General features: G+C 44.0%; 1 protein-coding gene across 3 annotated transcripts in view; it reads left to right on the top strand.

Moving 5' to 3' along the window:
* Positions 1–25,563, top strand: part of SRBD1 (S1 RNA binding domain 1) — a 265,692-nt gene that overhangs the window by 3,429 nt on the left and 236,700 nt on the right. For all 3 annotated transcript variants that reach the window (XM_061625422.1, XM_061625423.1, XM_061625424.1), the window contains exons 2-9: positions 1,190–1,269; positions 4,449–4,626; positions 6,848–7,204; positions 14,084–14,250; positions 15,230–15,347; positions 18,159–18,297; positions 22,331–22,427; positions 24,458–24,593. In XM_061625422.1, coding sequence (XP_061481406.1) covers positions 1,190–1,269; positions 4,449–4,626; positions 6,848–7,204; positions 14,084–14,250; positions 15,230–15,347; positions 18,159–18,297; positions 22,331–22,427; positions 24,458–24,593 — 1,272 coding nt within the window. The remainder of the gene's footprint in view (positions 1–1,189; positions 1,270–4,448; positions 4,627–6,847; positions 7,205–14,083; positions 14,251–15,229; positions 15,348–18,158; positions 18,298–22,330; positions 22,428–24,457; positions 24,594–25,563) is intronic.

The following is a 25,563-nucleotide window of genomic DNA, read 5'->3' as shown; positions in this document are numbered from 1 at the left end:
GCTGCAGGATGAATTCTACAGTGTTCATTCCAGCAGTAAATATGCCCCCAGGTAATATACTGTGTGGACAGGCTTGGTGTCAGTAGCCAGCATCCTTGGGGGCAGCTGCTGGGGTCTTAAGACCCAAGGCTCACCACTGATGGCTCCTCTGGGCTCCTCTCTGAATAAATGGCTGAATCTAGAAGCCATCATTATAATTTCCTTCTGTACCTTACGATTCCATAAAGGAAGCCACAGACCTGAACTTTTAAATTTTAATGTTTTAATGTATTGCTTTTTATCTTGTACATCGCCCAGAGTGGCTGGACAACCAGCCAGATGGGCGACTAATAAATTTAATAAATAAATAAATAAAACTTACAAGATCTGAACAGGGTGGTTCATGACAGATGCTACTGGAGGTCGCTGATTCATAAGGTCGCCATAAGTCATAATCGACTTGAAAGCACATAACAACAAACCTTGGAAGAGATACTACAGGGGCATTGTGATAGCCATGATCTGCTGTGCTGGAGGGGGTTCTCCAGCAAAGGTATTTCTCCACCCAGCCCTGCTTGGCGTGTCTGGCGAGGAGCGCCCCAAATGGCAGGCAGGCAGGCGGGCAGAAGCTACCACTGGCAGTGTCCCTGTGAAGACTGCCCATGGAAGAGCCCTGGTTCACCTCAGTGGACTGGCATAAGCCATGATGCACCCTGGAAAATATCTCCTTTGCCTCCCCCCCTTTGCCCTGGCCCTCTTGTTTCAACTGGTTTTTATTATTATTATTATTATTATTATTATTATTACTGCACAGACACCTCGGCTGTAAAACATGGCAGAACAGCAAGGCAATAATAACTGGCAAGCTTCAAAGAGTTTGCCCTAACACAGGCATCAAAAACTCATTTTCTGATCCTGCTGGCAAGCAACCCAACCTGCTAGAAAGGGGTTCCTCACAAATCTCAATTATTCATGGCAAGGCTAGGGGGTGAATATCAAGGGTTATCTGAAAGGTGTTAAGACAGCCAAAACTGAACTCCACGTCTGCCTGGGAGCCGGGGAGCTGAATCACATATCCTGCTCTTCTTCTATAAGTATCTGGAGTGGTGTATGGCATAACATCCCGGTTAAGCAATCAACAGCATTATATCTGCACCAGTCCTTTGAAGTGGGAAACAGTGCATTCATATTGGCTATTTCCCCTCCTCAGATGTCGGCTCTGCCCAGAAGGCCTAGAAGAGCACCAAAACCAGAGATTCCAGAAGATGAACTGCCTTCTTTCCTTAAATCGTGAGTTGAAATTTATGTTTAGTGCTTTTAAAAGCCAAATAAGGCTGTCTAAGGCTGCTCTTCATGTCTTGACATAGCAGTCAGGCAACATCAAACGAGGTTGCCAGTGTGGTGTAGTGGTTAGAGTGCTGGACTAGGGCCTGGGAAGCCAGGGTTCAAATCCCCACTCAGACATGAAGCTCACATGACTTGGGGCTAGTCATTGTCTGCCTAACAACCACAGGGGTGTTGTGAGGATAAAGTGGAGGGAGATAACAATGTACACCACTATGAGCTCTTTAGAAGATGAGAGGTATATAATAACCATAATGATAATAGTAAGTTTTGAATCCATAGAAGGAAAAGTTTCCAGGAATAAGAATGCTCAAAAATTACAGCATTTCCTGTCTTTAGCGGATTGCTTCCCCTATAAAGATCTAACGATCCCAGCGAGAGTGTATAAAAATCCACAAGAGAGCTGAAGTAGTATAGTGATCAGGGGTGTAGTTGACCAGGGTCTTAGATCCCTTAATTTTTTTGTCAGCAGGGTCCCAGCAGGGTCCCTGTGTCTCCAGCATCCTATGAGCCAACCAGCATGAAAGGCGAGTGTGTTGGCCACTGAAAAGGGTCTTCTAAAATGTTTCCTTGTCTTTTCCTGCTGATTGGAGCCAATCAGAGTGAAAGGACGTGGGTCTGCCAGTGAGAAGACTCTTCTTAGGAGCTAACACTCTCCCCTTTCATGATTATAGGCTCCTAGGGATGTCTGTTGTTGTGGGAGACGCCATTACCAAGGATCTCATTCTCAACCCAGCAACAATAAAAGGGGGGAGGGGTGGTAGCTGTGACTATCATGAAGGGACCCTGCACTTCTGAATTGGCCACCTACTGATAGTGATAATTAGTGCAATCCTATGTTTGTTTACTCAGAGGTAAATGCCATTTTGCTCAGTGGGACTTGCTTCCAGGTAAATGTGTATAAGATTACAGTCTGAGCTATGAATCAGTTCAGATCTTGTCTGTGCTGTGAACTCACAAAGCTGGGGGTTGGGGGGGATGGGGAACCGTTGGGCCAAGGGCAATATGTAAATCCTCTGCCTAATTTTATGCCAATGGCAAGGAAGGGGAAAGGATGTGGCACAGAGAGAGAAATGTATGGTGCATACGCCGCCTAGGTGAAAACAAGATAAACACAAACAATTTGTACATGGATAATATAAAAAAAGAGCATGCCTCTTCTACTGTGCTGCATTAAACCTGGTTGTTGGTAGCCAGCTCAAAACAGAAAGTAGGTCTGGCTATATGTTTGAAGGGGCCTCTGTGAGAATCCCACCTCAGACCTCCACCTGTCAGGTTCCTCCAGTCAGGCTCCCTGGTTTATTTGTTCTCTCTGTGGCTCTAGCACAGATCTTGCAAGATTCCACTGCTAGGCAGCACCACCAGGCACTCCCTGTTTCACAATATTGCCTTAGGACTTTGCCTTAGTCCCCTTCTGGCCTATTGTTACTTTGTGTCTGGGTGCACTTGCAGGCCACAACCCCCCTGTATCTTTGTGCCTATAAAGCATACAGCCCTGGGTTGCCCTGGATACTTGATGATACACTATCTCTTCACCGCTGCCACCATTTGATACTCTTTCTGCACCTTGGTAATTACCCTGCCCTCCCTTCTGGTCTGTGTAAACCCCAGCCAAGGTCATATATAATCTGCCTTAATAGCAGCCAAATATAATCCAACCCACAACCAACTCCAACCCACAACAACCGACTACCTCTCTCCAACAACTCTCCAACAACTCCCCAACAACTCCCCCTGACTCACCTGTCATCCGCTCATTTATACCTTCAGCCATTCAAACACTCAGCCAATCATCATCCAACATTCTCCAGCATTCTAGCCCGTGTACTCCCCCCCTCTTACTCAGTCACTTACCATATATCACTTAATAAACCCACACTTACCATTTTTACAGATATTAAAATACAGGGACATCACAGCCTCCAGCAATGTATACCTTGATGGACCTCTTTGACCTCAGCTCTAGAGCAGGCATGAGCCCTACTGGACGGTGGACTGCGCCAACCATCATCAGCATGGGAGACAGTCCATCCGGTATTACAGAGGCCATTAGGACTCTAAAGTACCTAGCAGCGGGAAATCTCCAGCCGGCAGACCTAATCATATGGTGGTGATGGTGGGCAGTCTCCATCTGTCTTGGTGGGTCACAAGCGTTGCAAGTCTGCCCTAGAAATGCATCAGATTCAGAAGCTGAATCTCTTCCAGGAGTGCAGTAAAACTTTCTGTCAGGTCTGATTCGTAGGCAGCGGTCAGGGTCCCAGCACCAGGCACAGTTCACTAGGGCTGATGCCTGCTCTGGGACTGGGGTCCCCTAGTGGCAGCAGTGGACAACTGTGTGCTGCCATTTTAGATTTCCACAATACCATGGAGTGATACTACTTCAAAGCATTCTGGGTAATTAAAATAGTGGACAGCTTGCAACCATCCATCACTTGCTGGGGAGGCGCTAGTGTTGGAGGGGGCTGGTTTTTGATAAGCCAGACACATAACGATGTCCGATGATTGACAGGTGGTCGGCCCACCAACCTGATCCACTTACTCATTGCCGGCATGGTGGGGCATGACACATGGCTGATGGGCAGTGTTTGGCTTGATAGGCCACATTTGGTAGGAGAAGATAGCACTACAATTTCAAGGACTTGAGTTACCCATGACGGGCACTCTGCTGCCACCCTTTTCTGAGGTCCCATCTGCGCTATAATACCACTATATCACACCACTTTAAACAGTCATGCCTTACCCCAAAGAACCATGGCAACAGAGCTACAATTCTCAGAGTAGTTAACCATCAATCCCCCTTTCAGGGAACTCTGGGACTTGTAGCTCTGTCAGGGGGAATAGGGGTCTCCTAACCACTCACAGCACCCTTAACAAATGACAGTTCCCAGGATTCTTTGGGGGAAGCCATGACTGTTTAAAGTAGTATGATACTGCTTTAAATGTATAGTCTGGATGGGACCTGAGACTCAGTTAGTTGCTTTGAGTGCCATTCTTGTATTCGGCTGTGCTTCTAATATTTCTGGCATATCCCTTGTCCTTAAATATTGAGGGTGCTTCCCCCCACCTTTCGTTAACACAATGGAATCATGCACAACTCCTCTGACGTTTGCTCCTTCTTTATTCAGATCTTCAGAATCGGAAGAGGAAAAGCAAGAAGATGAATGGGAGCCCAAAAAGAAAGTTGCACGCAAGGCCCGGGTGCCCAGAATGAAAGTGGCGAGAGCAAAAAAACCCACTGTAGCACCGAAGAAGCCAGCTGTGCCTCGGAAAAGGACCAAGAAGGTGGCAGTAAAAGAGGAACTGGTTAGTAGTAGAATCTGGCAAGCAATTTACCTTTCCAGGCACTGGAAAGAATGGATCAATATTGTCTGTGGGAGAGATGGTTTCCACTTGGAGATTGCCCTACCCACTTGGATATTCAAAGATACCTGGGGAAATCTATTTCTCTAGGAACTGTAGGTTGTAATCTTATGCTCACTTACCCAGGAGAGAGTCCCACTGAATGTAATAGTGCTTCCTTCTTTGTAGAGGGGTATAAGATTGCAGTAGTAACATTTCTAATGAAAAAGGCAACAATCTGAAATTGTGCAGACCCTTGCTGTTTGCACACAGATCTTCATGCAAGCAGAACCTGTTTTTTTTTCCTTCTGGGCATCAGATGAATTTCTGTTGCACTTACAGGACAGTCCATGACTTATAGATGAGAATGCGAAGGCCTCTGCACATGTGAAGCTCTATCTATGCCTTAGAGCCTCACATATGTACGTGCTGGAGCTGTGGACTGTAATGTAAGCATTTAGATATATCCTCTGCCCTAGAGGATATTAGCTAGAGTTAACTTTGAACAAAGATGCTTGTTATACCCACCGGGGTTCCATACACAACACACATTTAAAGCACATTGTTTCCCCCAAAAGAATCCTGGGAACTGTCATTTGTTAAGGGTTCTGGGGAGTGTAGCTCTGTGGGAGACAAGCTACAGTTCCCAGGATTCTTTGGGGGAAATAAAGGGCTTCCATGAATTGCAGGGGGAAAGCAAATTTTGCTGAATCCACCCTGCCCTCTGTGTCCTCCTGTGCCCCTCCAACATTTGCTCCTCAGGGGTGGGGAACTCTGCGGAAGACTGTGGGAGGTAGCTGAGGGGAGGGGGGGGAGCCTCAGGGAAAAGGAGGAATTTTTGTGAAAATCGTCTCCTTCCCCTTTGTGGAAGTCTGCTGGAGCATTTAGTCTTGCATTTATATCCCACTTTTCCTCCAGGGAGCTCAAAGTGGCGTGCATGGTCCTCCCTCTCCCCATTTTATCCTCATAACAACCCTGTCATGGCCGAATGGGGATTTGAACCCTGGTATCCCAGAACCTAGTCCAAGACTTCAACCACTACACCACACATTGGCTCACACTGAGCAGAGGGACACATTTGGACACAACCCTGTGTTATAAACGCCCGCTCTTCCCTTTGTGTTCACTGGAACAATGAGCTGAATAGCTTTGGGGACCGTAAACATTAGGCTATATTTTTACGAGTATACAAGTTTCTTCTTCTTGTTAAAATAGCAACAGTAGACAGACTCTCATTCTTTTTCTGAAAGCTGTTTCGTGTTCATCTTCCTCAGTGAGTTAATGCAAACGGGAGTGGCCATAGCTCAGTAGTAGATAACTTGCTTTGTGTCACTCAGGCTCAGTTACAAAGGATCAGATAGCAGGTAGGAGAAAGGCTCTTTTCTGGAGAGCTGCTGCCAGTCAGAGTGAACAATGTGGGTCTGGATGGAGAAATATGACTGAGCTAGAATAACAAGCTTCCAGCTGGAATAAGATCTTATAAGGGGCCCTGCTGGATCAAGCCAAAGGCTCATCTAGTCCAGTGTCCTGTTCTCACTGTGGCCAACCAGATTCCAATAGGAGGCCTGTAAGCACAACAGCAGTCTCCCCATCTACAATTCCCAGCAATTGGTATTCAAAGGCACACTGCCTCTGACGCTGGAGGTAGAGCATGTTCTTATATTCCTATGTGGTTGTACAGGGGTTGTGGGTATTGTTTGTGTCTGTGTTGCACACATGTTGCCGATTACACTTAGCTGCAGGTAAGTGGTTAGGACTGTGGTTAGGGCTGACCAGGTTTCCCGGTTAACTTTAGATCTGAAAAACAGCTTTAACCAGGTTAGCCCTAAGTTGTAGTTAATATCACTGGTGACACAGTGGTCCACTGCAGTTAAGACTGGTGAAGGAAATCTGTGCTCCAGAAGCAAGGTGCTGGATAGGGTTGAGCGTATGTTTCTGACTGCTTACTTCTGATTAGGGAATTGTCACTGTTAACATCTGCACTGGCCATAGGTGATGCTAATGGAAAGGCCTGTGCCCTCTACAATTACACTTTCACAGCAGCTTCCAGTATGTCCATTTGTGGCTGTTGGAGTAAGCCTGAAATTGACACCATTGTGAGATTAGGCTGCACAATGTTCAAAGTATTTATTTTTTTGTATTTTCTCAACTTGCATCCTTAACATGTTTTTGGTGGCACGAGCAGGATACTTCTGTGCCTATTGCTGCTTCTGGAGGGAATGAAGGAGAACTGAAGCTATGGCAGCCGAAGGAAGAGGAAGACGCCGAGCCGAGATCGCTAGCCAAAAAGCCCCTGATAAAAACCCTTGGCATCATTCAAGGGCGTCCGACCCATGGCATGGAAAATGCCGAAGGACCCTCCACAAGTTCTGCTGCATCAAAGCCAAATGTGAAGTCCGAAGAGCCTGGAGAAGATTTTACATTTGATGAACCTCCTTTAAAAAAATTAAAATCAGCCATGTGTCCTCAGGGGAAGCCTGTAAAACTTGCAGGGAGTGCCAAATTGGATGAAGACCATAAAATGAGCTGGGACATTGTGCAGGTATGAGATCTTTTCCCTTTCATAACAAAGCTCCCATAAACTTATGCTGCATAAAGAAAGTCTGTGGTCTGGATCAAGGCATAAATTTGGTTTCTATTGTATATAATAGCAGCACTGGATGTATTCCAGAAAGTAAATTGGCCTTTCTTTATTTTTATAAAATAAATTACATACTTTCCCGTTTTAATGAGAACTTATCCTGAGCATAAGCAACGGCGCAAGAAGGTTACAATTAGTATTGGGTTTCATGAGAGAATATCAAAAAGAGGTCATTCAGATATTTGTGAATAGAATGGAAAAATATGAGGTTTTTCTTTTCTTGGAGTTACTTAAAGTTACAAACTCCACAGGTAGGGAGATGGTGAAAAATAATAATAAAAAAGGGATGATTTATCTTCTTTGCCTTTATTCTGGTTTATGGTTTTTAAAACTTCATTCATAAAAGAAATTGATATTTTTATAGGAAGTTGATTCTCATTCTGGTTGGGAATTTTATACTGGGAAAAGGAACGTAGCTCAGTGGTAGAGCCTCTGCTGTGCCTGCATCTCTAGACAGGGCTAGGAATTGTTCCCTGCCTGAAACTTGGGAGAGCGCTGCCAGTCAGTGTAGACAATACTGAGCTAGATGGACCAAGATGTCTGACTCAGTGTAAGGCAGTTTCCTATGTTCCTGTTTCTTTTTAGCTGCTTTTTAACCTTTATCCTTTGAATAATTTTAATCCTTTTTTAAAAGATCAGCATGGCTCCTACCCAGTTTACTGACTGGTTTCTTTGTTTTTATTAAATTTGTATCTCGCCCTTCCTCCCAAAGGAGCCCAGGACCTGTTTAAATAGTACAGTTTAAAATAAAATAAAACATTTTAAACAATCTAAAAACATCTATTTTTTTTTAAAAGCAATCACATACTCTCTTAGTTATTAATTTCATGGTTGCCATGGCCAATATCCACGGGTGTAGTTGTCTGGGGTCTTAGACCCTTTACTTTTTGGGGAGCAGGGCCCCAGCAGGGCCTGTATGTCTCCAGCATCCTGTGAGCCAATCAGTATGAAAGGGGAGTATATTTGCCACTGAGAAGAGTCTTCTAACATGCTTCCTTGTTCTTTCCTGCTGACTGGAGCCAATCAGAGTGAAAGGAGATGAGTTGGCCACTGAGAAAACTATTTTTAGTAGCTAACACTCTTCCTCTTTCATGCTTATCGGCTCCTAGGGACATCTGTTGTTGTGGGAGAAGGCATTAACAAAAATTTCATTCTCAACCCAGCAGCAAAAAAAAGGGGGAGGGTGTGTGCTCTGAGTATCATGAAGGTACCCTGCACTTCTGAATTTGCCACTACACTGTTGCCAGTATCTCTCAGCCATCAAATGCCTGGGTAAATAGGAATGTTTTAAATTGTGACATATTTGCTCTGTTCAAGGTAGAAGTTGAAGAGTGCTGTCTGTGTAGCAGGCCGTGAGCCTCGCTGTTAAGCTGCACCTTAGCTTTCCCTGAAGCAGATGCCACGTCCAAGGGAGAGAATTAGCGCCCCTTCCTCATATTAGCACACAGGAAATATAGGGTTTGGGAACAAGTGTTCGGACAGATAAGATCAGTTCAACAAGTTTCCTTTACTTATAAAACTATTTAAACATTCCATAAGAAAGAATGAAAGTTAACAAGCATAAAATCAAAATAAAAGCAGGTTAAGGCATAACAGATCTAAATTCTGATATACAGTATAGATGCAACATATCTGATGCAGAGCTGAGGTACCTTGCTTAGTTACCTGGATCTTACAAGGCTATCCGGGGAGGCAAGCATTAGTGAGCCTCTTCTAGGAGAAGACTGATTTGATACTAAAATGCATGAATATTTATACTAAATTTTCCTTTGAAGATAACAAATTTATGAAATATTCCTAGCTTAATTGCTGCTTATTCAATTGTCAGAGAAAAATTAACTATTCTAAAATATAACAAAATGGTACATTCCTCAATTTATCTGAATACATGAAAGAAAAACAATAAATTTCAGTTACAGAGTAACACATTAAATCTCTTAGACGTGGGAAGATATCTAGCATGCATCTGAACATACAAAGAAATTATCAGTTCAGGAATGTTTTTCAATGTTTGTACAAACAATTGTCCAACTAAGTAGAACCACTTAACAATTTACAGTATAGGTAATTAATGGCCTTATTATCGGTGTGATTTAATTGCTCCTAATTGATGGTAGTTGAGCTGAGATTTTACGTTTTGGAGATAAGCTTGAAGTTTATGGCTGGAGATGTCTTAGCATGGCACCAAAAGGTGTTCTGGTTTCTATCAGGTGCCGTGATGGTGGGCCCATCATGAATAGACAAAGGATGACTATTCCCTGTGTATTAAATTTAATTGTGCCCCATTTGGTTGAGAGGAATTATTAATATATTAACTCTGAATCCTCCATTGTGTCTGGGTCCAGCTAGGTTAGAAGTGGGAATATTTCCCACAAAATTTCTCCTGAAAGTCAGTAATGAGGGAGACAGATGCACTTTACCTGGAAGGGCATTCCACAAATGAAGAGTCACCACTGAGAAGGCCCTGTCATGACCAACACCAAGTGGGCTGCAGCCAGAGGTGACACCAGCAACAGGGCCTCGCCTACCAGTTGTAGGGCCTGATATAGTTTAAGTCTAATTGTCATCATAATTGTAGTTTGTTTATGTGAAATGCCAAAACAAGAGTATATATTCCCTGATCAATAACCCGTGAATGCAAAATGTCAGGGTAGCCTATACATCTTAATACAAATGTATTTCCATGCACTGAATAACCTATTTCCACGCACTGAACAGACAACCTTAAAAAATCAATAGCCAACATTTATTTTAAATATTTATACTTCACCTATCCTCATAGCGTTCAAGACATAAAAATAATAAGCACATAAAAACAGCAAAATGCAAATGAAACAACTGCAATGAAAGCCAGTCATAAAACAGTTTAAAATGCAAAAGCATAATAAAACATAATGAAAGCCAGATTTTTAAAAAGGAGTAAATTCAGAAAGGTTGCATATAATTATGTTAAGCTGCAGTAGAAAATCCAGCTTCTAAAGGACTTCTTAAATAGAAAGATCTTAACACTGTGGTGGAAGACCACTATGATTACTAGCCATTTCTAGCTTTATACTCTATGACCTTGTCTAATCTTTTCAAGCTGTCTAAGTTGGCAGCAAATTCTGTGGTAGCAACTACTGTAACTTTGACTGTGCTGTGCAAAGAAGTACTTTTGTCTGTGATGAATCTTCCGTCATTCAGCTTCACTGGATGACCCCAGGCTCTAATGTTAGAGGGAAAGTGGGGAAGCTCCGATTTATCATCATTGGGCAGAGGGAGGAGGTCTTGTCTGTAGTATACATTTTAAGCTTTATCTGTAGATACATCACAAAAATGTTTTTGTGACCTCAAAATATATCAAAACAAAATAACCATTAAAAATATATTTAAAAAAATCTTTAAAAACTTATTTAAAAAGCTTTAAAAACATCTCTTTTTTTGTAAAAAAAGAAGGTTTAAAAACATATTGAAAAGCAGTTCCAACACAGATGCAGACTGGGAGAAGGGCTCTATTTAAAAGGCTTGTTGAAAGACGAAGGTCGTCAGTAGGTGCCAAAACGATAACAGCCTGTCTAATATTTAAGGTGAGGGAATTCCAAAGGTAGGTGACACTACACTAAAGGTTGTGCAGTTTCCTATGTTGTGCAGAATGGACCTCCTGGTAAGATGGTATCTGCACAAGGCCCTCACCTGCAGAGTGCAGTGATCGACTGGGCATATAAAGGATAAGACGGTCTTTCAGGTATCCTGATCCCAAGCTGTATAGGGCTTTCTACACCAGAACTAGAACCTTGAACTTAGCCTGGTAGCTAATAGGTAGCCAGTGCAATTCTTCAGTAGTGGGGTGACATGTTGGCGATACCCTGCCCCAGTGAGCAGTCTCGCCGCCACATTTTGCATCAGCTGCAGCTTCTGGACCAACCTCAAGGGCAGCCCCACATAGAGTGCACTACAGTAATCCAGCCTGGAGGTTACCAATGCATGGATAACAGTGGTCAGGCTATCCTGGTCCAGAAATGGCCACAGCTGTCTTACCAGCTGAAGCTGGTAAAAGGTACTGCTAGCCACTGAGGTTAGCTGGGCCTCTAACAACAAAGATGGATCCAGTAGCCCCCCCCCCCCAGACTACATACCTGCTCTTTCAGAGGGAGTACGACCCCATTCAAAGCAGGCAACTGACCAATTATCCCACCTCGGGAACCACCAACCCACAGTGTCTCCGTCTTGCCAGGATTCAGACTCAGTTTATTGGCCCTCATCCAGCCCACCACCGAGTCTAGGCAGCAGTCCAGGGCTTGCATGGCCTCTCCTGATTCAGATGATACAGAGAAACAGAGCTGAGTATTGTCACCATACTGCTGACACCTCACCCCAGATCCCCTGATGACCGCTCCCAGGGGCTTCATATAGATGTTAAACAGCATGGGGGACAAGATAGTACCCCGTGGCACCCCACAGCACAGCTGCCACACAACAGTGTGACAAGGACTTCAACAGGGTCACCTGCTGTATCTACTGGGAATTCCCCCAGGGCATTCAGGAATCCTGTGGATTCCATTAGTCTCTGGGGCGGACCATCTTAATCTGTCCATCACTCCTGTATAGGACGGTTGGAACCATAAGTCTAAACTTCACCAGGAAGTGGTCTGACCATGACTATCTCCAGACCACCCCTTCCTTCATCTGGAGCAAAAACCAAGTCGAGGGTGTGCCCTGCCCTACGCATTGGGCCGGTGACAACTTGAGACAGCCCCATGGTTGTCATGGGTGCCATTAAGTCCCGAGCCAGAACACTAGAGGCAGCCTCAGCATGAACATTGAAATCACCCAGGACTATCATTCTGGGCTCCTCCAATACTGCAACTGAGATGGCCTCCACCAGCTTGGTCAGAGAAGCTGCCAGGCAGCAGGATGGACGGTACACCAGCAGCGACTCTGGTTTCCTGTCTCCTTGGCCCGACACCAGGTGCAGGCCCTCACAGCCAGCTCCAAGACAGAGTGGTTTCCTGGTGACAGAGATAGAAGTTCTGTAGACCACAGCAACTCCTCCCTCCCGTCCCTGCAGCCTGTGCTGGTGATGCACTGAGTATCCAGGTGGACAAAGATGGGTCAGATCAACTCCTCCCAGCTCACCCACGGCAGATGAACAATGAGGAACCTGCTCGTTTTATACCACTTTGAACAGTATTATACCACTTTAAACAGTCGTGTCTTCTCCCAAAAAATCCTGGGAGCTGTGGTTTGCTAAGAGTGTTGAGAGTTGTTAGAAGGCCCCCTAACTTGAGCTACAATTCTCAAAGTTCCCTGGAAAGAAGGACTGATTGTTAAAACACTCTTCGTGGGGAATAGGGCTGTTCTTACAAATCTCAGCATTCTTAACAAACTACACTTCCCAGGATTCTTTGGGAGAATCCATGACTGTTAAAGTGGTATGAGTGCTTTAAATGTATGATGCAGATGTGGCCTGATACAAGAGTCACAGAATAAAAATTCAAAAGCAAGATTCAAGATGAATTTAGCTGAAATTAAAATTCCCATAAACCTCCAGTCATTTACCTAATCCTGTGTCTGCAAAATTAATTGGTATCCCCTGGGGATGGGGGAGAAAGTTGCCTTAGTTTTTATTTAAAGGTGAACCTACGTAATTTTACAGTCAATTCCTCTTCCCAGGAAACTCTGGGAATTGTAGTTCTGTGAGGGGAAATGGGGGTTCCCTAACAACTCTCAGCACCCTTATTATTTTATGTATTATTTATTTATTAAATTTATATCCCACCCTTCCTCCCAGAAGGATCCCAGGGCAGCAAACAGAAGCATTAAAAGCACTCTAAAACATCTTAAAATCAAAAGACTTAATATTAAAACAAAACATATTTTAAAAAAATAACTTTACAAACAACTTAAAAACAATTCCAGCACAGACGCAGACTGGGATAAGGTCTACTGAAAAGGCTTGTTGAAAGAGGAAGGCCTTCAATAAGTGCCAAAAAGATAACAGAGATAGTGCCTGTCTAATCATAGAATCATACGAGTTGGAAGGGGCCTTGTAGGCCATCGAGTCCAACCCGCTGTTCACAGCAGGAAATCCACAGCTAGAGCATCTCCTGCAGATAGCTGTCCAGCCTCTGCTTGAAGACATCCAGTGAAGGGGATCCCACCACCTCCCTAGGCAGTCGGTTCCATTGCCGAACTGCCCTTACTGTCAAGAAGTTCCTTCTAATGTCCAATCTGAATCTACGCTCCTGCAACCTAAAACCATTAGACCTAGTCCTACCCTCTGGGGCAGCAGAGAACAAATCTGTACTCTCCTCTATGTGACAGCCCTTCAGGTACTTAAAGAGTGCGTTCATGTCACCCCTCAGCCTTCTCTTCACCAGACTGAACATGCCAAGTTCCTTCAACCTTTCCTCATAAGACTTGTTCTCCATACCGGCTATCATCCTCGTCGCCCTCTTCTGAACCCGCTCTAACTTGTCTATATCTTTCTTAAAATATTTAAGGGGGAGCTACAAACTACACTTCCTTCACAAACTACACTTTTCAGGGGTCTTTGGGAGAATCCATGACTTTAAAGAGATATGACACTGCTTGAAATGAACACTGCAGATTGGGACTGAGGCTTTTGTGTATTGACAAGCTTACTCCTCTGTGAGGAGAAAGGAGGAACATGATTGCTCCTATTGTCTCACTCCAACCTGCCCTCTCCCAAACAGTGCAGGCTTACAGGTTTTTTTTTAAAAAAAAATTCTTCTGAGAAAATCCTAATTGTTTTGCTTTTTTTCTTTTTAATTGTTGCAGGTCTTGTCACAAAGGACAGGTATTGAAGAATGGGTGTGTGCGAACATAATCCAGCTCTTTAACGATGACAATACTATTCCTTTCATTGCCCGGTATCGAAAAGAGCTTATAAACAACATGGAAGCTGATGCGTTGCGTGAGGTTCAGCAAACGCTGGAGGAACTACAGTATGTGTCGGGGCGAAGAATAGTGGCCGTGAAATGGGGTGGTGGGAGAGAAATATAAGCTCAATCTTATCATCGTGGTGATGAATATATTTAAAAAGCCAAGTCCAAATTTTCTAAGCGACGGTGGATGGCTAAGAAACTTTGCTAAGGAAAATGGTTTCTAGGGAAGGACGTGCCTTCCCTCAGTTTAGATCTGTTCTCAGGGAACATAGGAATCTGTCTTATGCCAAGTCAGACCAGCAATCCTTCTAGCTCAGGATTGTCTACGCTGACTGACAGTAGCTCTTCAAACCCTGTGTTGCCATTGGGAGTGTATGTATATTATGTCTATAGAGCTAACAATTCATATCAGCCCTTTGATGTTCTGATGTTTTATATGTTTTTGCTTTGTACGTCGCTCAGAGTGGCTGGGTAACCAGCCAGATGGGCGACTAATAAATCGAATAAATAAATAAATATCACGCCCTGTGCAGTAAAGTGCATGAGCATTTGAAATTGGGCATTATTGTGTATTCTGTCGGCTATAAGCCAAGACTGTTTTTTCCACTATTTCTATATATATTTTTAGAATGATGGTCTAGAACATTGCCTTCCTACGATGTTTTAAGATGGTGGGAACAAAGTATGGGAAACGCATTATCCTCTAAGGAACAGGTTTAGCCACTGCTAATTTGTCCAGGACGAACTGCAGCTTGAAATCAGCAATCCACTCTATAGAGTTTTGGCGGAGCTAAACGAATTAGCTCCAGTTGTAGACACAGTTTTGTGGACAAATCGCTATGGCTTGTGAAGCTGCTGTATTTGTTGATTAAGTGGGCCAACCCGTAAATGTAAGGACTCTCTGTGGGCAGTTGGAAATTGCACGCAAGTTTCTAGGCTGAGATGATACAGATTAGGAGATGTCTCCAAAATTAAGAGCCTTGTGTGCATGCCTATCATGAAATGTAACCTACACCCGCTGCGTTTGCTTTTATCTTAGAACTGTAGCAAAAAAGGTTCATGGTTCAATCCAGAAGCTTAAGAAAGAAGGAAAACTAACAGAAAGCCTTTTAACTGTTTTGTTGAACTGCAAAACCTTGGAGGAGCTGGATCATGTGGTTAGTATCTTTTCGTTTTTAAAAAAAATTAAATTCATCAAATGCTTCCATGCTCATATCCAGAAATGTTTTGTCTTCTCAGAACCTCTTCCTCACTGCAGAGGATTATGGGTGGAATTCTAGGATGCATTCTCAGGAACATAGGAAGAAGCCCTATACCAAGTCAAACCATTGGTCCATCTAGCTCAGTATTGTATGCACTGACTGGCAGCAGCTCTCCAGGGTTTCAAACAGGAATGTTTCTCATTCCTCCCTGGAGATGCCAGAGATGGGCCATTTGCATGCCAAACAGGTGCTCTCCACCACTGAGTTATAACCCATCCCCAGTTCATAGGGTCCTTCCCCAGTTCAACCAAACACCTTCCTCAGGTTTCCTACTCTCTAACACCAGTTAAAACTAGTGCAGATCTAAAACTGGGGTGAAGGATGATACAGGGACAAAAAGGAGTGTGAAATCACTGCCCTTTCCCATTTTCGTCATTGCTTCCAGTTTTGGAGTGGTGGCAATGAGAGCTCTTCCCACCAGTTGCCAACTGGCAGCTGTCATTTCATCCAGCAACCATCTGGAGCAATGCTACACAATGATTTGCGCAATCATTATTCTCAGTGGACTTCTGGGAAGAACAATGGCAGTTGCTGGGAAGCTCTCGTTGCCTCTGGTGGGAAGCCCCCTCCCCACCCCCATTTTGCATGCTTTTCCTCCTCCAAAATCAGTGAAATCCAGCATCATTTGAGCACTTGTGATCTGGATGTTGAAATGGGAACAGTCTTTGGGTTGCCCCTAGTTAAAACATCATTTCTGCTCCATTTGAGGAAGTTGTTTTCACTGGTGTAGAACAGGGGGCCAGATTCCTTTCTAAGCAACTTTTCAGGGGCCACATGCCAGAGACAGGTGGGGCTAGAGACAGAACTGGGCTGAGTTAATGAACATAGATTTTACCTTGATACAGTAGGTTTGTCTCTGCAAAAACTTCTCTCTATTCTCCATCCAGACAGCAAGAGGCATGGTCAGACTCTTGAAGGATATCCTCCAGTGAGGCAAAATCACTCAATGAATCAGGGCCAGTGAGAGGTGTGGCCTGGGGAGAGTTCTGAGGGCCAGATGGAAAGGTCTGGAGGGCTGCATTCAGCCCCTGGGCCTGCAGTTCCCTTCTCCTGGTGGAGCAGACTAAGGCACATGAAGATCTTTTGCCCCTGAGAAAGACGTTTACCCAACATTTCTAATTGGAAAACTGAATGTGATGGATGGACTCTCAGAAAGTTGCTTGCCATTACTGTTCTTTTCACTGAGGGAGCCCCCAACAAGCATCTGAGGACCCCTGGGTTCTCCAGGAAGCAGTGTGAAAGTCACTGTGTTTGCTTCTAGACTGTTGCTGTTTTGTGGGTGGGATTTAATCATATTCTGGCAAATTCAGGTTGTACAGTTAAAGTGGATTTGGCACTCTTGTGCAACAAATCTGCTTGCCTGTCCCCCAACCCCCCTCCCCCCCCCGGAAAGGAGAGTGATAGGAAAATGCATTGGAAAGTGTGGGATAACAATCACTTGATATGATGTCATGTAACCTCCAGACAAACAAATCAGAATGAATGCTCAGTGAACAGTGGATATCACAGAATCTCCCTACAAGCTTTGTGAAAACAAATCAGGATGGATGCTCAATAAAGGGGTAGTCTGGCACATTGGTTCCCAACCTTTTGGGAATGGTGACTCAGAAGTCCAAATTTTCTTGGCATGGTGACCCATCGATTTATTGGCACATGAATTTTGGACCTTAGGTTTCTCTGCTGCTAACCACCAGAGAGTGGTTCCCAAGTGTTAAAATGCAGGACTTGAGTCTTTCCGATGTTTGATTACGGGTGTCGACACAGGATTATAATATGCCAGCAAAGCAAAATGTTGTATGAGGTATTCATCATATAGTTAAGGATTACAAGCAATAATTATTTTGAGTTTACTTATAAAGCCCGTGACCCACTTGCACAGGCTTTGTGACCCACAGGTTGGCCTGGAAGAGCCCTGCTTTGAGGATATATTTTTGGCTCTCCTTACTGCTCAATCCTAATAATTATTTAGAAGGAAATGCCAGTTTATTTCAGGAGGATTTTCTTCTAAGTCAGTACGGTTAGGACTGCAGAGTGTCTTTCCCTTTTAATTGTCATTTCTCTGCGTGTGGTTTTTTTTTAGAAGAAAGTGTTTTTCAGAAGGAATCTGGATGTGCTTTTCCTATAGGATTGTTACGTAAAGCACTCTGTGTACCAGTTGACCATGCTTGTGTGTTTTTTCTATGACTGCTCCTTGTGAATAAGTAAAGCACAAAAAGATCATAAATATTAGTGGCAACAAAATTCAAAGTAATATCTATTTATTTTATTTATTTGAAAGCATTTATAAACGGCTTAATAGTTGAAAATCTCTTCAGTGGTGTACAAGATAAAAAATGAACACTATCATTAAAACAACAAAAGACCCCATTAAAACTGCAGTATCAAAGCAACTAAAACATATAAAAACAAATGAAACAGGAATTCAGGGGATTCAAATGTAAGAAACAGGGTCCGATCTTATGGGTCAGGGAAAGCCTGGGAGAAAAGATCAGTCTTTACAAGGCGTCCGAAACAGCTGCTAGTTGCTGCTTTACATGTGGCAGAGGGAAGGGCATTCCATAATACCGGGGCAACAACCGAAAATGCCCATTTTCAGGTCACTGCCCTCTGATTTTCTGTATGGTCTGGTGCCACGTATAGCCACGTATTCCTTCTTGTTCTTAATTTAATGTATTCCTCACACCCAGCCTCTGTGATCTATCCTAGTATGCACCGTATAAAACTGGGAGCAAAGGAACAAAGGCACAAAGAGCCAGACAGCTGGGATTAGACCAGGCTGCCAATTTGCTCATTGAGAACCCAAGAGAACTCAACCTCCTTTCTTATGTAAAGCCCAGTGTTGAAGGTAAGTGGGTGCCTTCCTGAAGCAGTGAAATGATCTGTAACATTCCTGCCATCAAGAAAGAGAGACTGTGTATGTTTGGTTTTGTTGTTTTGTGGGAACTTTGAAACAGTGGACTCCACTTCCTTGAAGTGGAGGAACCTAGGAAGCTGGCATATCCCGAGTCAGACCATTGGTCCATCTAGCTTAGTACTGTCTACACTGACTGGCAGCAGCTGTCCAAAATTTCAGATGGGGCTCTCTGCAGGTCCTATCTGGAGATGCTGGGGATTAAACCTGGGACCTTCTGCATGCAAAGCAGGTGCTCTTCCACTGAGCTATGGCCCTTCTCTGAGTTCAGCACATACTTTCCCAGGTTCCATCTACAGAATCTCCATGTAGGGTTGGGAAAGATCCCTGCAGTTTGCACTCAGGCTCTGCTTGCAGGCTTTCCATAGTTGGCCACTGTCAGAACAGGATGGGCCTTTGGCAGAACTTCCGAAACCCTGGAGAGCCACTGCCAGTCAGTGCCGACTATACCGAGCTAGGTGAACCAATGGACTTGGTATGAATCAGCGCCCTGTGTTCCTGATATATTTTCTTTGGATACCTGCTGAAAAGGGGCAAAATAAAAAGAAATTGGGTGGTGGTGGTGGTGTTCTGTACCATGGGCTCCATTGTCAGTTAAAAAATATCAAATCTGCTGCACCAAAGTTGCATTTGTACGTGTGATATTTGTCTCTTCCTCTTTTAGAAATGCACCACAGCCTTCCTCCCACGGGCACGTACATAGCGTATGCCTGCTTATGTATACAGGAATGTGAATTCTCTCTTATGCATGCGCATATATGCAAAGGTGCACAGTCAAAACAGACCTGTATGCTCTTCTAGTAGAACATGGGTCCTTTCAGTCACACATATGCCCCCACCCTTTCAGGAGAAAGCAAGATCAGGAGGAGGAAAGCCTTGGGATGTTCTTTGTTAGGAATGAGCGGTCACCTCTTCTCTCTCAGGTTGACCTTGGCAATATCAACTTCCTCCTTTCTTGTCAACGTATGTGTCATCTGCTCTGTGGTTTCCAGTGGAAATTGCAGCATGCAACTGTGCTTCATACTGCCATATATATAGGTTGCAAAAGACTGGCAATATTATAATACAGTAAAATGAGATATATTGCTGTGCTTTGAGAGGTCACAACAAAGAAGTCAAGACACAGCTTATATAAAAATTTGATAGGTGTATAAAAGATTCTGCTAATGAAATATGAAATGTCATTACTCTCATATTAAATTTCAATGGTCATGGATCAAAATTCAGTATAGCAATATACAATGGGCAATAATGTCCCGCTTCAAATCTACTTTGAGATTTAAATATGGCTCTTCAGTAGAGCTTTAGATTTAGAGTCCAGTTGGAATTCTGTTTTATTTTCTGAGTAGGCATCTGGTCCAGTTGGCCATTTTGATTGGCGCCGTTAATGCATGACCATCGGCTGAAATGAAATGACTTCAGCTGAACATATGGCGTCAGTCCAAAATGTCCACAATACATGACCTATAATGTACATTTAGAGAAAAGGCGAGCAAGAGAGGACATGACAGAGGTGTATAAAATTATGCATGGTGTGGAAAAAATGGACAAAGACGTTTTTCTCCCCTTCTCATAATACTGGAACTCGTGGACTGAATGTTGGAAGATTCAGGATAGACTAAAAAAGTACTTCTTCACATAGCGCATAGTTAAACTTAATATAAACTATGGAATTTATATTCTCTTTATCAGGGGTTGGGAGCTAGAGCTGGCTGGTGGGCCAGATCTTTATCTACCTTACCCACCAGGAGCCAAATATGACAGCTGGGCAATCCTGCCTACCTGTCAGTCACCTGACATCACAATGACATTAAGTGAGTTTTTTTGCCTGTGTGGCTAATCATTGCCATAACTGCATTCTTGGAAAATAGGCTCTTAGTAGCCTCTGAGATACTTGTTGAGAATCACTTGTATGAAGACAGACTCTTGTTAATTTCTGAGACAAATATAATGAAATGGATGGCAAGTGTTGCAGTGAAGAATGGGAATGATGGTCTGTTTTTGAGGAGGAGAAAATTACCATTTAAATGAATGGCCGTTTGTTCTGTGTTAAATCGCAAGTTTTTTATTTTATTTTATTATTATTTCTTAAATTTTATTTTTTTTACAGAAGACTTTCAAAGCGACTTGCAAAGATTTAAAATACAAAAATGCCATAAACTAAACAAAAATAAAAGCATACATAATACTAAGACTGTATATCCAACAACCACCAGGAAAAAATATTCTTCCGCTCCCTACTTAAAAGATGAACACCGAGATAGGCTAAAAATCACATCAGTTTAAGAATCAAAAGCTTGGGACACATATCTAGCTATGTCTCTCATAGTGTAATTATAGATAAATCTGTAGGGGGCAATCTTAGACAATAAAATGGGCTGATTTTTGTGTATGTTTTAAAGAGAAGCTACTAAATACCTTGTTCTAGTTCACCTTTGGAGAGGTTTTTTGTAAAATGCTTGTATTGAGCATTTCTTTTAGAATAAGTTCTAAATTTGTACCTGTTAGATGATGTCTAGCAAACTGAGGATATTTAAATTATTCCAACCCAATGCTGATGGTGAAATGCCAGGACAGTGTTGTACATCCAAAGGCTGGTTTTGCCCCTAAACTGCAAATTGGTCATTCATTTGCTGTGGGCTGATGCATAATTTGGCTGTAGGAACCAGAGTGCTGAACAGTATAAACACTGTTCTCATAGTGGCTTACCAGATGCCCATGGGAAGCCCACAAGCAGGACCTGAGCGCAACAGCACTCTTCCCACCTGTAATTCCCAGCAACTAATATTCAGAAGCATACTGCCTCTGACCATGGAGGTAGAACATAGCCAGTATGGCTAGTAGTCATTGATAGCCTGCTCCATGAATCTGTGCTCAGTCCTCATTAAAGGCCATCCAAGTTGGTGTCCATCACTGCCTCTTGCGGGAGTGAATCCCATAGTTTGACGATGTGCTGTGTGACCAAGTATTTTCTTTAGTCTGTCCTGAATCTTCCAACATTCCACTTCACTGGATGGCCCCAAGTTCTTGTGTTCTAAGAGAGGGAGAAAAGCTTCTCTCCAGAAATCCAGATCTAGCCTTGGAGGATATCTAGCTCAGGATCTCTGACATCAATAACTTGAGCTGGAAACTTTAAAGGCCTCTAAGGTTTGGGTCCAGGATATTTGACTCCTGCATGACTCTGCCCACCTGTTTGGAGGCATTGCATTTTATCATCATCTGAGGTATTCTTGGTGAATACATAGTATAATGCCTTCTTGGTGGTGGCATCTAAACTCTGGAACTCCCTTCTTTGGGAGGCTTGTTTAACCTGTTCCGTCCCAGCCTTTAGAAAGATCATAAAAGCTGCTTTAAGATGAGTTTTGCTTATGATGCTGCTGTTTTTATTATTATTCATTATTTGAAGCATTTTTATACTGCTTTTACCCAAAAGAGGCACCCAGAGTAGCTTACATAGATCAGCAACAATACAGTGTGTGTCCTCTGGCTTCTAAAAGACACAGCAAAAAAGGAAAGGGGATTGGGAGGGAGGAGGGGGGAAAAGTGAATCTGACCCACTCCAGCCTACTATCATGGCTGGACAGTGGGCAGCAGTCAGAGGAGAGTCAAGAGCCAGAAGCTAGAAGCCATGGGACAAGTCAATAGTCAGGACTGAATAACAAGTCAGGACTGAAGGCCAAGTCAGGAGCCAAGATCAATGAACAAGCCAGGAGGCAGTCTTTGGCCTGATCCAGCAGGCTGTTCTTATGAATATAGCTGCCAGTGACCCTGGGCCGACACCGGCGTTGGTTTGTCATCGCAACAGATTCTCTTATTAGTCCACATTTGGTGGTAATGAACAGTGCCGTCTGCCACCTTTTACTTGGATTTTGTAAGCCACCCTGAGGGTGATATGGAGCCGTGTTGGCAGGGTAATTTAAAAAATAAAATAAAATGAATCATGTGACGCTCACACATTTTCTTTTAGGACTTTCCACTGTTGAGGAAGTAAAATCTGGAGTGCAGCACATCTTGGCTGACATGATTGCTAAAGATAAAGAGACGCTGGATTTCATCAGAGATTTGTAAGTGTCTTTGGTACAGGCAGATTGCTTGTATGACAGGCCACTAAATTCTTATTTTTCAGCTTTTATGTATTCATTTTTGTCTGTCATTATATGCACAGTGAAAAGGGTCTAGGTACTGGTGCAGGGAGAGAGTAACTTTGACGCTCCTTAGGAATATACGAAGTTGCTTTGTACTGAGTCAGACCAAAGTCAGCTGTGTTGTACTGAGTCAGCTCGGTATTGTCCACACTGACTGGCAGCGGCTCTCTTGGCTTTCAGGGGGACATTCACAGCCCTACCTTAAGACACTAGGGGCCTTCCCCATGTAAAGCAGGTACTCCACCACTGAGCTATGGCCTTTCCTCTTAGATTGTGCCAACATGCCACCTGCAGCCAGTTGCGTAGCAGCAGTGAGTGAATTCCCAAGGTCTGTCCTTTTTAAGACGGGGGCGTGCAGTTACAGTTTGCTTGTTCTCCTGTGTTTTTAGTTAATAGGAGGAACCAACCCTCGGTGGCAGAGCACACCCTTTCATGCAGAAGGTCCCAGATTCAGTCCCCTGTTAAAAAGGATCAGGCAATGGGCAAGACCTCCGCCCAAGACCCTGGAGAGCTGCTGCAATCCAGAGCAGTCAGTACTCGGCTAGATGGACAAATGGTCTGACTGGTATAAGGCAGGTTCCAAACATTTGCCGAAGATTTAACAGGGCCAGCTGAAGACATTTTGTTGCCTGGGGCAAAGGACCAGGGAGCACCTCCATGCGTTCCACGTACCTTTGCTCCCACAGGATGTCACCTCCATTCCTCTTTGCTCCATCCATCTTTGCTGTCACACAGTGGATCTTCATCCATTCCATGAGACGGGCAGCTGAGTCTTACTTCAAGACTGGCAACATGATTGTGTCCTCCAGTGCACTTCTGGGTGGCAGGTTAACTTAGCAGGGATATATCACAGGCCTGCGGCGTGTGTGGCTCTGATCTCCAACAGAAGGAATGACTGGGGGCGGGGGACTCAGTCTGGTACGGCTGAGGATGGAGAGATGTTTGTATGCGTAGAAACCTCTGACTTTTGCAGAGCCTAGGTAAGAATCGCATCCCCCCCCCTCCTTTTGCATCTGGCCCTGCTGGCATGTAAAGGGTTTTCATGAGGGAATATGGCCCTTGGGCTGAAAAAGGCTCCCTAGCCCTGTTGTACATATTGCAAGGGCCACGGGGATGCCACTGAAAAGGTCAGTGTCATCTCCTTCCTGATCCATACTCCTGACAATTTTGAGATTCTCTATTTAACGGTGGCAGGCCCAGGATTTAGTGTTGGGGCACCTACCCTTTGGAATTCCCTCCCTTTCAATATTAGACAGACACTGTCTTTTTGGTGCCTACCAAAAACCTTCCAACAAGCCTTTCAGGTAGAAATCTTTCCTAGTCTGCATTGTACTGGAGTTGTTTTTAGAATGCTTTTATTATTTTATTGCTGGTTGTTTGCTGCCCTGGGCTCCTTTGGAGGAAGGGTAGGCTATAAATTTAATTCTTCTTCTTCATCAGCATCACTTGGCATGCTTGGGTAGCTTTCAGGCCCCCAGAAGGTTAGCTTGCCCAAACCCCTCCCTTGAATTTGTTCATTTATTGTTCCAGCTTCCAATCAGCATCAGAGGTGGGGTGTGGGAGCCACCATTTTAATTATCCACAATGCTCCCAATACAGTGTCATTCCGGGGCACTGTGCAAAATTAAAATGGTGGCTTTCAGCCACCTAATGCTGATTGGAACACTTCTGCTGTTTGCCGCCTCTGCCTGGTAAGCCCATCATGACTTATCCACAGAAGGGGGGACCCACCAGAGGGTACTTTTCCTGAGGACCCTTTCAAACCTGGAGTTGGCCCTGGGTGGCAACCATCTTGCCTGATAAGACTGTCAAGAACATGCGTGATGTGGAGGAACTGGGTAGCGAGACATTTTTTCTCCTTCTCCTGATTTACAAACTGAATGAAGCAAATATTGGTGTTATTCTAGAGTCTATGTACAAATTGTGTTCACTTTGCTGTTCAAACATAGATGCCAAAGGAAGTACATTTGTATTCAGTCATCTTTGGCAAAAGCGACCTCCAAAAAAGCCAATGAAAAAGATGTCAACAAATTTCATCTCTACCAGAATTTTTCTTGCAATATAAAGAATATTCAGCATCACCAGGTATGTGTGTGTAATCGTTTTCCCCCAATTGAATATTATTTATTTAACAAATTTCTAGACCTCTTAGCAGCACAATCGAAGCAGCATACCAGATAATAAAACAATCTGATATACTGACCCAGGTCACACAGTTCACAAACTATAGCTTAGTGCGAATGCGCTGGTTCCTGGAGAGGAGATTGTGGCTCCTGCACTGCTTCCCAGGCCCTCCTGCTACCGCACTACCTGGGACTTAAGTCATGGTTTGGCTTGGCATGTTGTCCAAACCTAGGCTTATGCTTTGTCTCCTCCAGACAAACCATGAGCTGTAAACCAAGGACAGTTCTTGGTTTTGAGAGGTGTACTTTGCAGTACATCCAAGCCATCACTTCAAGCTGTGGCCCTCTGAGGTCAGGACCCAGCTGGGCCAGAGATAAACAACATGGTCCGATCATGCTGGTGGTCAGGTATCTGGAGCAGCAGACAAAGATCCGGAGCCAGATGTCATGGTTTTAAAAAGGGCTGGTATTTATTATTTAATTATCAAATTTATATCAGATGTGACCCTAAGACTGGACTCTGGATCAGGCAGACGATGAAGCAAGTCAAGAGGCGTTTGCTTAGCCCCTTCTCTCGTGGGTGACTTTCTCAGAATGAGGAATGGAGAGCAACAGTTGTGTGGGTCTTTTGGTTCCACAGGTCATCTGGTCTTGGCCATTGCCAGAGTGATGCTACAGCACATGCAGATATTAGGCTGAGAGCTGCCCTGGTGGTGCAGGAAGGAACTGGGGAAGGGCTGTAGCTCAGTGGTAGAGCACCTGCTTTGCATGCAGAAGGTCCCAAGTTCAATCCCTGGCATCTCCAGGCAGGCCTGGGAGACACTCCTGCCTGAAACCCTGGAGAGCCACTGCCAGTCAGTGTAGGCAATACTGAGCAAGATGGACCAATGGTCTGACTCAGTATAAGGTGGCTTCCTATGTTCGTATGAATT

Source organism: Rhineura floridana, chromosome 4, assembly GCF_030035675.1.
Source record: "Rhineura floridana isolate rRhiFlo1 chromosome 4, rRhiFlo1.hap2, whole genome shotgun sequence".
NCBI lineage: Eukaryota > Metazoa > Chordata > Lepidosauria > Squamata > Rhineuridae > Rhineura > Rhineura floridana.
The sequence above is the reverse complement of the archived record's forward strand: the minus strand, read 5'-3'. Positions and strand labels throughout refer to the sequence as shown.